Source organism: Cannabis sativa, chromosome 1, assembly GCF_029168945.1.
Source record: "Cannabis sativa cultivar Pink pepper isolate KNU-18-1 chromosome 1, ASM2916894v1, whole genome shotgun sequence".
In the NCBI taxonomy this organism is placed as follows: Eukaryota; Viridiplantae; Streptophyta; class Magnoliopsida; order Rosales; family Cannabaceae; genus Cannabis; species Cannabis sativa.
In genome coordinates, this window is record NC_083601.1 from 37,287,524 (window position 1) to 37,300,851 (window position 13,328).

Genomic DNA, 13,328 nt, shown 5'->3' on the forward strand with positions numbered 1-13,328 from the left:
TTAATCCTAATTAAGCTCCATTTGTCAGAATTAATGGAAGTGTAAATCTTATTAGATAAGATTTTAAATCAATAAATGTTTTTGTTGGAACTAATGTTTAGAATTTAAAGGCTCGTTTCGATTTCAAGATAGATTTCACTCATTATATTATTCTCACCAAATTAAAAATAAAATTAAAATAGGAGAATTATATATTTTTATATTATGTAAGTGGAGTCTAAAATTTTAATTAAAAATGGTAAAATTAGAAATTAAAATGTAAACTAACACATAATTATATTAAAATAACTTTTTATGTAATCAGTGATGATGAGTGACAACGGAAATCAATTGGACTTTCAATTCATTGATTACTCATATCTTCTACTCCAGCTTCTGAAAATACATAAATATATAAATAATTTCTACAAACAAACAGCACCAGTGGTCTAGTGGTAGAATAGTACCCTGCCACGGTACAGACCCGGGTTCGATTCCCGGCTGGTGCAAATTAGCTGTGAAGAAATTTACGCATCTGTGATGGAGGGGTCCATCACCTTTATCTGGATTAAGATGAAATCATGCGTTTCTGAGCTTTATTTTTTTTCCAATATATAATTGTTATTTGTTTTTCCTTGGTATTTTCCTTTCTAAAAGAGAAAAGACAATCGTCATTTTAATCTTGTGTTTGTTTGCTTCTATAACAAAATAGTCATATTATATTATTATTTGTGCTATGCATGCATTCAGCAGCCTAACCAAAAAAATAAAAGACAATAATCATTTTCATCTTATGTTTACTTGATCTATAACGAAACAGTAAAATTATTTATGCTAATGGATTTAACTTGATGTACCCATGGTAAGTAGTAAATCTGTCCACTTATTGTTCACTGAGGTAGCCTTTAGCAGGACTTGATTTACTGTATACAGATAATCATTGCAAATTGCAATATACTTTCATTTTTATGCAAATTATGGTTCTTTCATTTAAAAATTGTTACAAAACATACACTACTTACTCATCAACTTGGCACCAAAAAGAATAATTGAGGCGTTTTAATATAAGGACTGGACTGTATTGTAAACAGACGTAGGTGTAGCAAACACTACTACTGTCACAGTGGTAATTGCTCGCTACATTGACCAGGGTTCGAGTCCATTTGGCTAGCTTCTGCTATGAGGATACGTATGCACTAACGTGAAGGAGGGGTTCTTCACAGTCATCTGAATTATATGATGAAAATATGTGCGTTTCTGAGCTTTTTATTTATTTGTTTTTTATAGTAACAAATTAAATCAAGTGTGTATACATAATTGACATATCAATTTCTTAGGTTGCAATAAATAAATAGCACCAGTGGTCTAGTGGTAGAATAGTACCCTGCCACGGTACAGACCCGGGTTCGATTCCCGGCTGGTGCATTTCTATGGAATAATGATGATAACTTGCGCCATATTCAAGGAGGGGTCCTTCATCATAATCTGATCTCAGATACAAAAATGCGCATCTGAATTCTATTTTAAAATTTTCTTACCTCCTTAAAATAAGGATATACTCTCAGTCAAGTCTTGTTTTTTTCTTTATTTTTTTTAACATCAGTTAAGTCTTTGGAAACGAATTGTTTCTTTTAACTAACATGTATACATTAGAAATAGTAGAGAGAGAGATTATTGCCAGGATAACTGAATCTCCTACACAAAAGGCAACCCGATTTATCTATAATAAGATATAGAAAAAAGGCTCTAACAGTCAGAAACCAAGTACATAACTTGCTATACATTAAAGTGACTCCTGTCACTTTCATTGTTGTTGTTGAGGTTCAAGATGTTGAACTTGCAAAGAGGGCATGTAGCATTTATGTGTAACCATTTGTCTATGCAACTGCAATGGAAATGGTGACGGCATGGAAGCTCCCTCACTTCGGCTTCATCGTCATACGCTGAGAGGCAGATACAACATTCCTGCAGTTTATACCAAATGTATGGACTCATTCAGATCATAACTTCAATTTTTTCTTAAACATTATATTGAGCTTCATTGCCTATCAAATCAGTATTGTGTCTGAATTCCAATAGAACTAATATGATATGTTATGAGACTGAGATAACTTACTGCATCCTCCTGAGAAAGTTGACGTTCAGTTGGCGAATCTGTGTTACATTCGATCATTACTCCTTGAATAGATTCTTTGTTCTCCCCATTAACCATCTCTGAATCACTCATTATGCGGAATGTGAACTTTGGCAAATTATCAATTTCTTCTTCTGTTGCTCCCTCCTGTTTCACACATAATAACAGATCATATATAGAGTAACAGTATACCAAAAGAAAGATGGTTCTCTCATACTTGCACAAAACATAAAATTAAACAACTAATAACTTATATACAGTAAAGTTCAGGTCCAGATTACATGCTTGCACCGTTTACCTGATCCGATACAACATATAAAATTGCAATTATGCAGGGCAGAAAGCAGCAAATAGCAATACCCACGAGACAAGCGATGGCAACACATAGAATGACAAAGACCATATCAAAAGCTAGAAAGGTAATACAAAGCCTGCAAAACAGAGCTGCACGTAAGCCATAATACAAACAAGACAGTTAAACAGGGCAATTACACTCTTAAGAAGATGGCTTCCAAGGAATTAGAACAAACCAATAAAGTTGAGGTGAATCACGAGTCAAACATCCACCCCCAGCAGTCACCCAGTAAAATCCAACAGCCCACCATACAAAGGAAAACATAGTATTTGCAGACTCCAGATGCTTTAGAATACTGTCAAGTAAACAATGAGGTTCAACCAACAACCAAATTAGTTTTCAATCTAAAATAGAATCAACTAAATTGGTTTTTTCTTATTTATTTTAATCTTGAAAGGCGAAAAACAGACCATTTCTGAGCCTAAAATAAGTTTTATAGCAACAAATTTTCCCAGTTTCTTTAACGTGACTACTGAATTGAAACGTAATTTTATAAAAAAATATGAACACTTTAACCTGGAATTATCATCGGCCTCACTCTGTTCAATTGAATATTCAACATCGCTCCCAGAACTCGAACTCCAATTTCCACTACTTTCCCAATCCCGACTGCTCCGGAACGCTTCCGTCTCCGGCACGTGCTCCGCGAAGACGCAACCCATGTGAAAAAGACACTGAAACATGTAGCCGACCACCCATAGTCTCAACGGCACGGAAGGCTTTTCGTTCATGCTCAGCCACAGCACAGCAATACCGCTAACCACAAACACCAAGTTCCACAAAACATCAAGCAAAATTATGGCTTTCGAGCGAGCCCACCCGCTTTGCCTCTGTTCGAGCTCCTCCGCCGCGTTCTCTCGGACCTGAACCGACGACTCCCGGAGCATCATTCGGCTCCCGCTGGCGCGCCGTAGTATCCGAGCCGCTCGACGCAGCGAAAACGGCGTACGGCGCACAACTCGTCGACTCCGTATGAGGTTGTTGTGGCCTATGGAGCTACCCAGTAACGGCGCGGAGTCCATGACTTCAGCCGGAGAATTATATATACTATGGACGTGTTTATTCAAATCTTGAAGTAGATTTTGTGAAATTTTTATAAGAAAAATTCATAATAATTTCGGGTTTTAAAGAATCGGATCAAGTGTAATAAAGGAAGAAATACTGTTCTTTTCTCTTAATTTGCTCGTACACAAATTTGAACATTTGAAAATATTTGAAGTTGAAAGAAAATTTAAATGTCAGAATGGAGCTAAATTACTAAATTCTGTCTCTTTTTTTTTTTGGAAGGAAGTGGCGATTTTTTTTTTTTCTTTTTCAATTTGAATTCATAGAAATGGAAATTGAAACTATTGGGGCCAAGCGATTGCTTAGTCCATTAATTGGCTCCGCGTGTGAATAATAACAATAATTATAGTATCAACATAATAATATGCAGATTGGTTTTGCTTATTTGGTAAGTATTCATTTGATAATTGAGATTTTGGTCTTTGGGCTGATTATTCATTGTTTCTATTTCATTACTTAGCCGAGTCAATGAAAGCAAAATAGGAGTGATCCAAGCATTTATTGTGAATATCTGAAGGTAATCGGACTCCGTAATAGCATTAAGCTAATTTATAGGTACTGAGTTGAAGGATTTTGAGAATGTCCATAGCCTCAGCCACAGATTTTATACTACAGATTTTCAAATTACATGTATCTTATGATTGGTATTCCCTAAAATTAAAGGATACTAAAACTATACTTTTTGTTTTTTTGAACAAGATAATATAACTTTACTCTGATAAGCACATAGTACCAACTAATACTTTGCCTTTTATTTCTTTACAAAATTTGGTGAAGTTTGGTATGTCAAGTAGATAAAATGACATTGTTGGAAACACTACCCTCCACCTACTAAACGGTTCTTCGGCCACTTGGGACTTGGCCTTTGTAATTTGCATGTTTTAGGTAACAAATACAACTGCTGAAGTGATTATCTACGTGCCTTGAGAGATGGCCTTATTTTATCTTATCTTATATCGTAACTAAACTTCCATCCTTTTTTCTAAGCATTTTTAGATTAGTACACAGAATTTCGAGACGTCTGCATGTTATTGGTACATTTTACCCTTTTTTTTTCTTTTTTTATAATCCCTGATACATTTTACTTTGACTATAAGAAATGGTATATATTCTTAGTGTGAACAAATTAAATAATAATGCATTTCTATTAATATTTCCTTGAAAGATCATTTTGTATTAAATATATCAAAAATGTCCTAACGTCTTCTTCTTATCTTTGTTTCGAAGGACACAAAATTATTATTAAGTGGGGACTTAATTGTTATTAAAAAAAAATTTAGGTCTACTTTATTTAATTTATTTATTTTTGTAGGATTTTTTCAATGTTTTGTACTATAATTTTCAAATGTAAAGAAAAATATTTAATTTTTTTATGCAATTTTTTTTTATTGGGGCTATAGCCCCCACAATTTTGTAGGTGTGTCCGTCACTAGTTATGAACATTAGATTGTATTACAATACCATAGTGTTATAGTGTTACATACTCTAATTTTTATAAATTATGTGAGGTTATATTTGATACTTTAATTATAAAAAATAATATTTATCAATTAAAATTATTTTAATTAATGTGTAGTAAAAAAAAAAAATTAGTTCTCAACTGATAATTTTAGGTTAGGTAAAATAGAATGAAATATGATTTTTTCTTTCTCCAATTCAATAGAATATGATATAGGCAATGCAATTGTCAAATATTAGCGTTATTACTACAAGTCCATTGGTGAAATTTCGCTTAGTTTTCAATAACAATAATAATGTGGGTAGCAACAGCAAGGTTTGGTGAAAATACCACTAAAAGTACAAATTTTTATAAAGTTTAGAAATAATTTATGTTATTAATTTCGTGAAGTTTTGAGATATTTTAAGAGAACCTATAATTGAAAGCACTAAAACTTATATTGATTTGAAAGAATATAATTGAGCACTTGCCATAATTATGTTGAAATTTTAAATTTGTTTTTTTCGACTAATTTTCAACACAACTTATTATGAAATGATACTCCTTAAAATAATGTATAGTCTAGTCTATTGATTTGTAAAATCATGTGTTGCTGCTATAATTACTGTGTACTACTTGGTACTCCCAAAATGGTGAAGGCTTTAATGAAATCAATGGGGACAATAAGCAAGGAATGTGTCTTCAGTTGGATGAGATGAACAAAAAGAATATCTTATTTGTTGATGTAATAAAGGAAATAAATATATTAATAAGTGTAATGTTTTGAAGAGCATGTCCTTATCAAAAAAAAAATTGAATGAAGAGCATTAAATTGTTTGGATAGTCATAGTGGTTGAGAGATTTTTCCTTGCAACTCTATCAAAGATTTGAATTATCAAGCCTGCGGTGATTGAAATTTAATTGGTAATGCATTTTAAACGTTAGTGGATTCTCTTAAGTAAACAAAGATTTCAGCCAGATTGCCAAAATTAATTAACGAATGCTGTCATTCAATCAGGGTTATAAGAGGGAAATTTCAAGTTTTTATATAGAAAAAAATAATAATAAATAAATAATTCTTTCCTCTGTATATTCAATTATCTTGGTATATATTGATAAAAATTAAAATTGGTAATTTTTTTTAAAAAAATACCTTATTATAAAGTTCTTACACCTAGACCATCATATCAGCTTCAAGAAATTACTTTCGGTTTTATTTGAGGTTCCATAAACATCTAATGTTTGGATTTTGTTATCATTGTTCAGGGTAATTTCAAAAGTAATTACTTTGTGGTGTTGCGAATTGTAAAGGTTGGATTTTCTTTTCTTTTAGACTCAAAACCATTTTGTCTGTAAACACGCACTCGATTGCATTGCATGCTACTCCGAATCCGATTGCCAAATTGACTTTATATAATATAAAAAAGAAGCACATTAGTTTATCTGCCACGCCATAAGAGAAATGCTACAGATGCCCAGATACAGTGCTTCGGCTGAGCCAAACTACAATTAATCATGATGATTCCCACTCATGTCTTTTTACACACCCAGGCCCAGCTAGAAGACCAACATATGATAATTATATTTCTCTCACCTCAAAAAGACAAAGCTAAAAGTTGTTTATCATGTTAACTTGGCTGGAGATATCATGAAGTATTTTCCTTTCCCTTGGTTTGTATGCTTTTATCATCTTCTTACACTTAAAAGTAGAAAAAAAGGCACAAAAGTAAGACAATGACTTATTTCTCTGTGCAGCGCAATAAAGAGGTTTTCTCTTTTAAAAGCAAGAGTAAATAAATGAAATTCTCTGATAATATATATACGTTCTTGTCATATATGTTTGTTACAGATGCCATTATTGCTGTATTAGATAAATTTACTTATCCAAAACCCTCTTAGGAAATAATACATGATAAGAGTTTATTAATCATTTAATAAAATAAAATTGAAAAAAAAAAAGTATTGGCTGTAACATACTCATTCATTGCTCCATAAACTCTACTTTGTAATAATAATTATAATTATTATATAAACAAAATTGAAGAACAGATGAAAGTCAGTAGGTTGAACAAAAATGAGAAAGAACGGTATAAATGAGAACGACCTAATCAATCTAAACAGATCACATTTAAGTTAGATTCCAAAACCAAAGCGTTTGTATGAGAACACATATCAGTAAGAAACGGAAGCATGCAACATTGCCACATTTGTGGATACGTATAAAGTTTTCAACCTTCGGCGCCATGCAGACCCATTCCATCAACGTGATAGTTCCTCAGCAGTTTGCTCATATGAATTGTCAGAGGTAAAGAAATAAAAAAACTTCCAAGAGACGACTTTACAACACACCGACTTCTCTGCAGGGGTTCAAACTGTGGTGGTTCTTGGGTTAAAAAGGGCACGGCAGCATAGCTTGTGTACGACAACAGAAATAAAACAATCAAAATCCCAACAACATTGCACAGACAAGACCAAACGATGTTCACGTAACATTAATTCCTTGCATGCTCGGGAATAAGACGATGTCGTAGCTCAGTTGATGCACCAGCCAATTCTGCAAAACACCGGAGTATTAGATGTCAACAGATAAAACAGGTAAAAGGGAAGAGTGAAGGGGGAATCAGGGTTTACATCTCCTATATAGAAATATAGTATATTACCTTGAGCTGTAAAATTGAATAAAGGAGGTAGAGCTCGTCCATTAGGTAACATTGCATTTGAGTCTCGTAACTCGTCAAAGAAGGGATGAGCGCAAGCTTCCAACTGGAAATCAGGATGTGTTAAGAGGATAATAACCAAAAAAAAACTATATTGTTTCATGGTGTAAAGTGATTTAACTCACCGCGGTGCAACGAAGATTTGGTGAATATTGGAGAAGCCGTGAAACCAGGTCAACGGCTTCAGGGGGCATTCGCTTGTGAAAGATCTGAAAATCAAATCATTTTAGAAAAATGAATATTTACAGCTAGCAGCGCCAAATAATTTTTTTAAAAAAAATCATGAACTACTTAACATCACACTAAAAAAAGGAAAAAAAAAGAGCTCGACCTTGTGCCACGGGTGAGCTTTGATCTGAGGAAACTTGAATTCAGTGTAATTTGGGTTCATGCAACGGATTTCTTCTCTTGTTGGAGTGCCAAGAATCTAACAGGACAAAAACGAGAAAAAAGTATAAGCAAATTAATACAAAATACAGCGGTATTAGTTAACAAGTAATTAAGGTGACTTCGACACTAACTGTACCTTAATAATTTCTACCAACTGATCAACGCCACTCTCCCCAGGGAACAGTGGCTGCATAAAAACAAGATCCAGCATAGCAGAACAAGCAATCAGTTTAGAGCAAACACAACGAAGGTGATAGCACAGAGTGAATACACTTATTGATTAAGGAGACATAAACAAAGGGAGATTTGATGGGAAAAACAAACTACAGTACATCCACAATAAACAAGTTTAGACACCAATTGAACTCATATAGACTCACCTGTCCCAGAAGTAGCTCAGCCATAACACAACCAACAGACCACATGTCAATTGCAGTAGTATACTCAGTAGCACCAAATATAAGTTCAGGAGCCCTGTAATACCGTGAGCAGATATACGATATGTTGGGTTCACCTGGCACCTAAATACAAAGTCTCATCAGCATTTAGAATAACAGCCTTAAATTAAAAAAAAATAATAAAAAAAAACTTACCAACATTTTTGCACTCCCAAAATCACATATCTTAAGTTGGTGTGTTTGAGAATTAACCTGCATAATGAACAAAAAGGAATCTCAGAAGGGGAAAAAATCATAATAATAACTTTGCATTAATATTTAACTAAATTAACTGAACCAAAACATTGATAAGAAATAATAGTAAAAAGACAAAAATTAAAAGAACTCAGTGGTCTCCAGATAAATTTTATCAGTATGAAGTACAAACCAATAATATTACGCTGGAATCAAGCAGACAACAAACTTGATGTTACCAAACCAACAACAAAAGCAAGAACCTACCAGTAAATTTTGGGGCTTAATGTCACGATGACACACACCAACAACGTGATGTAGGTAATTTAATGCACGACAAATCTACAAAACAGAATCAATAAAACCAAAAGTTACAACACACATCAGTATAATCTCATACAGTAAAATAGTAAGTAACTAATTACTTACCTGATATGTATAAAGTCGCACATAGATCAGGGGCATATGTTGAGTTGCCCTAACATAATGCTTTGAAACTCGATAGACAGTTTCAGATACAAACTCAAGGACCAGGTTAAGATAAAGCTCATCTTTATCAGTTGTTGAAAAGAAACAATGCTTCAGTTGAATGACATTAGGATGGTCAAGCAAACGCATGACTTGAAGTTCTCGGTTCTTGTATCTCTTGTCTTGTAGAACCTTTTTAATTGCAACTGCCTCACCCGTTTCCAAGCATTTTGCCTAAGTAAAATATAATGAATCATGTCAGTGAAGAAATTGACATCAATATCAATAAGAAAATAAATGTTCACTATTAAAAAATTATCATAAAGAAAAACCGAAACATCAACAAACAATTTGGATGATGGATACTCAGACATATTTCCAAATACCTGAAAGACAACACCAAAAGAGCCAGTTCCAACAACACGTTCTGCCATATAAGAAATTGTCTGCAAAAACAATATATTAAGACTTTGTATTCAAATAAAATCTATAATACAAAAGAGACTGCACGAAACATTGAAGGTATACAGATCAATGGAAAAATTGGGGGGAAGGAGGGGCTAAAGATGGAAACATGTTTTTCTAAAAATAATGTTTACCTGTTTCGGCTGTCCATTTCGACCCCCTACTGTTGTTGCAATAATCTGACCTGTTTCCGTGCCATGACCATTTATAACAGTGGGTTCCATATCCTGCACAAGGCAAAGGATTCTCTAGCCATTCAACAACTGTTTATTTCTTTACTCTCTTTTAGCCTTTCCTTTTTATCTTTCTTTGCTCAAACTTGAAAATATGTACCAACTAAATTATACCTTTTCATCATGGCTATTGGCTTTCTCGTCTATAATTTTCATTTCGTGCATTTCTTTGGGGAGCTGATCATAGCTAGTTCTCTCAGTCATTTCTTCGTCTTTTGACTCGGAGTTGGCAATTGAAGGTACAGTAGACGTGCATGCAACATTTTCCGATGCTGTAGACGGCACATGCTGCTGTAGATTAGAAACACTTTCCTGAATGGCATTTGATTCAACATTTACTTGCTCCATATCTTGATCAACCTTTGCTCTCTTTGTATTACAATCCGCACCCTAAAAGAAAATCAGTAAAATTTAAGTTGTTAAATTTTTTTAGAACAGGTAGGTTAAAGAAACATCAACCTATCTTGTGAGTTAACGAGGGAGATGGTTGAGGCAGGCAGTAAAGTATGAGTACAAATAACTTCACTAAGTTAACTTACATTTAACCAAAAAAGTGAATCTATTGTAAATCAGGATTGTTTTTCCCAGCAGAGCACTGGTGATCCAAAAACCACTTTCTAACCGTAATAAATCCATATCTCACAAAGACATTGGCATAGAAGAAGAAGAGAATAAAACACAGATTTAGGCGATAATTGACACAATAAAAATCGATGCCCTACCCACATAAAAGCAATGTACCGTCTTCAATACATCATATGAATCCATACCATTTGTTATTTTATCAAACATGATTTAAAAGAACATAATATCAGGCCACAAAACCATTAAAACACAGAGAACTTATTAATCAAGTGTCGGATTCTATACATAAACATATATATAATATACTCCCAGTTCATCCCCAATAAAGAACGAAAATCCATTACATACAAAGAAAAAAACTAGAATGTAATCGTAAGCAAAACCTACTAATTTGAACTCATGCGGTGACCTTTTTGTGGGAAAAAAAAAACAGAATGACCATTGAGAATGAGGGAAAAATGAGAAGAAGAAGAAAAAAATCATTGTTCCTTCTTCTTCCTTTTTCTTTTCTTTTAAAGAGTGCTTTACCAACTGTTATCGGAGTATAACAAGTCAAATGCACAATATCCATAAGCAAAGCTCAAAAATCCATTTTTGTTTCTTCTTTGCTTCCAGTTTCATAACAATTTCTTCAAACACAAACATTTAAAAAAATAAAAAATAAAAAAATAGTGAACTTACTGGGTCCGATGAGATTGAGGTCCGACCCGAGGCAATGCTCTTAAGGCGACGCATCATGTTCATCTCTTCGTTTCCACGATTCCACTGCACCCCACCTCCAAACCCTAATTTCTTCAAATCCCCAATACCTATCAATGTAATCACCCTCAAAAAGAAGAGAGCTCAATAAATCACAATCACAAGAATGAGAAATAAAAGGAGAGAGAAAGCTCTCTCTTTCTTAACCCTTGCTTCTCTCTTCCTCTTCCTCTCTCTCTCTGTCAATCCCTAATCTAAAACAAGAAAGAAGCAAACTCTGGAAATAGTGGGAAGAAATTAGAATTGGAAATTAGAAATTAAAAATTAATAATAAATAATAATGAATTAAATAAAATAAAAAATTAAATAGGGAAAGAAGCCCGCTCTCCCCCAGACTGTAATAGATTTTTTAGAGCTAATTTCTCTCTGTTCAATGAGGAAAAAGCCATTACATGTGGCCTTTTTTTAATTTATATTTAATTAATATCATTATTTTTTTTTTTAATTTGGCTTTTTGAATTTTCTACGGTCAAACTGGGATCAAACATCAAGCCAATCATTCCAGCCTGAAATATTTCTTTTTCGTACTACAGTCAAACTCGTAAAAGTGGCCGTCGATATGTCATGATGGGAGAATCAAACGGTGGATATATCATGATTTTGGGGGATCGCAAGAACGAATGAAGTTACTAAAGTACCCCTGTTTGGTAGAAGTATTTACAATTAAGGAATTTCAGACAGAAATGGATAATGTGACGGAATATTCGGGGGAAGACCTTTTGACTGGTCTTCGGATTGGACGGTGTGTTTTTGCGGTTAAGTTATTTCGGATTCGTTTAGGATTTTAACACCGCACAAATCTCTCTCTTTCTTCTTCAATTCTTTTTATTATATATATTTTCTTTATAAATAAGTCTTTATCTGCCGTTAAACATTTCATCAGTCTTAAATTTGACCCCAAAATAAATTAAAATCCAAGACCAGAGCAATTCAATTATGCCTCAATTTTTATTTCATAATAAAATAATGCAGAATTATAAAATAAAATACTTATAGCATGTATAAGTCTAATACAACAGCTGTTTTTTTTTCTTTTTTTGTGTGAACCTACAACTTTTTTAATCTTTCTTTTAATGTGAATCTTCTAGTTCTACTATTGTAAGTTGTAATATTATTGACTTGAGAAACTAATAAAATTTGACAGTATAAGCGGTCAAAATAATTATGCATTAGATAATATCGAAAATTTCTCTGTTCAATTTACAAAATAAAATTGTTATTGTACCTACCTCTTTCAATGTTCCACCATTTATATGCGTTGGCTTTAAATTTGTATAAGAATTTGTAGTAATTGTCAATTTATCATTGACCTATTCTTAAAAAAAAATTAAATAAAAAATTGATCATTGACCTATACCTTTGATTAATTTTGTTTTCCCTTTTAAAAAGATAACGAATTGAATTAATTTATGGCTTTTAAGACCATCTACTTTCGCGCATAACTCCAAATTGGAGTAAATAACATCCGCCAACCCAACTTTAAATCTTAACACAATTTTCTGTGTAGACCATCTCTTGTCTTATTTTTTTATTTGTTTAGTTTAAATTAGTTGTTTGATGTAATAATTGGTGCAAAAAATTGAAGATGAGATAATAAATTGGTGTGGAATTGTACCATTTGGTATGAAATTGTATTAATTTAATATGACATAAATTACTGGAATTTACTCTTTACTATGTATAGATTATACTATTTTAATGTTTTAAATTTTATATATTTATATACCAATTATTTTTAAATTATGTTTTTGAAAAAAAAATGAAGTAGACAAATATCTTAATGACACAAAATTATGCTACGCCACCTTCATGAGTTAGTGATTGGTCATTTTTTAAAAATTGACTAATTTGTTGTTTTTTGTAATATGTATAATGAAAATTACACCTTATGTTGACTGTTGAGAATAAATAGCATGGTAGAATTCCTAGAGAATTAAATTCTGCAACTGATAACATTGCCAGGTGGGCATTGAGCTCTATGGTTGATTTATATATCTATTTTACCAATAAATCTCTTCACTTTTTCATCAAAAATAAAAACATATGATTGTCTTTCCTTCTTTCAAAGATAATCTCTTTCTTGTGACACTGCAAGTTGATCAACAAGT

The 13,328-nt window shown here is 32.8% G+C and overlaps 2 protein-coding genes, 4 non-coding genes and 1 pseudogene across 6 annotated transcripts; 5 read left to right on the forward strand and 2 right to left on the reverse strand.

The window, feature by feature from the left end:
• The first annotated feature begins 417 nt into the window (after window positions 1-417).
• On the forward strand, window positions 418-488 carry TRNAG-GCC (transfer RNA glycine (anticodon GCC)). Its single transcript has one exon. It is a non-coding gene; the product is annotated as a tRNA-Gly (tRNA).
• A 3-nt stretch (window positions 489-491) lies between these two features.
• Window positions 492-576, forward strand: LOC115708515 (small nucleolar RNA snoR114). Its single transcript, XR_004010009.2, has one exon. It is a non-coding gene; the product is annotated as a small nucleolar RNA snoR114 (small nucleolar RNA).
• Window positions 577-1,153: 577 nt separating this feature from the next.
• LOC115708517 (small nucleolar RNA snoR114) lies at window positions 1,154-1,244 on the forward strand (annotated as a pseudogene).
• Window positions 1,245-1,333: 89 nt separating this feature from the next.
• On the forward strand, window positions 1,334-1,404 carry TRNAG-GCC (transfer RNA glycine (anticodon GCC)). The gene has a single exon. It is a non-coding gene; the product is annotated as a tRNA-Gly (tRNA).
• Window positions 1,405-1,412: 8 nt separating this feature from the next.
• On the forward strand, window positions 1,413-1,498 carry LOC115708516 (small nucleolar RNA snoR114). Its single transcript, XR_004010010.2, has one exon. It is a non-coding gene; the product is annotated as a small nucleolar RNA snoR114 (small nucleolar RNA).
• Window positions 1,499-1,538: 40 nt separating this feature from the next.
• On the reverse strand, window positions 1,539-4,252 carry LOC115707351 (E3 ubiquitin-protein ligase At4g11680). The gene is made up of 5 exons (XM_030635281.2): window positions 2,985-4,252; window positions 2,644-2,763; window positions 2,412-2,544; window positions 2,096-2,260; window positions 1,539-1,944 (listed from the first exon to the last, which is right to left on the reverse strand). Exons 1-5 carry the CDS (start codon window positions 3,488-3,490, stop codon window positions 1,756-1,758), a joined length of 1,113 nt encoding a protein of 370 aa, XP_030491141.2. The 5' UTR covers window positions 3,491-4,252; the 3' UTR covers window positions 1,539-1,755.
• Window positions 4,253-6,973: 2,721 nt separating this feature from the next.
• Window positions 6,974-11,721, reverse strand: LOC115706569 (shaggy-related protein kinase theta). Its single transcript, XM_030634258.2, has 13 exons — window positions 11,143-11,721; window positions 9,991-10,266; window positions 9,778-9,870; window positions 9,565-9,624; window positions 9,140-9,412; window positions 8,978-9,052; window positions 8,672-8,728; window positions 8,459-8,599; window positions 8,215-8,265; window positions 8,020-8,115; window positions 7,814-7,897; window positions 7,632-7,734; window positions 6,974-7,525 (listed from the first exon to the last, which is right to left on the reverse strand). Exons 1-13 carry the CDS (start codon window positions 11,203-11,205, stop codon window positions 7,464-7,466), a joined length of 1,434 nt encoding a protein of 477 aa, XP_030490118.1. The 5' UTR covers window positions 11,206-11,721; the 3' UTR covers window positions 6,974-7,463.
• Window positions 11,722-13,328: the final 1,607 nt, after the last annotated feature.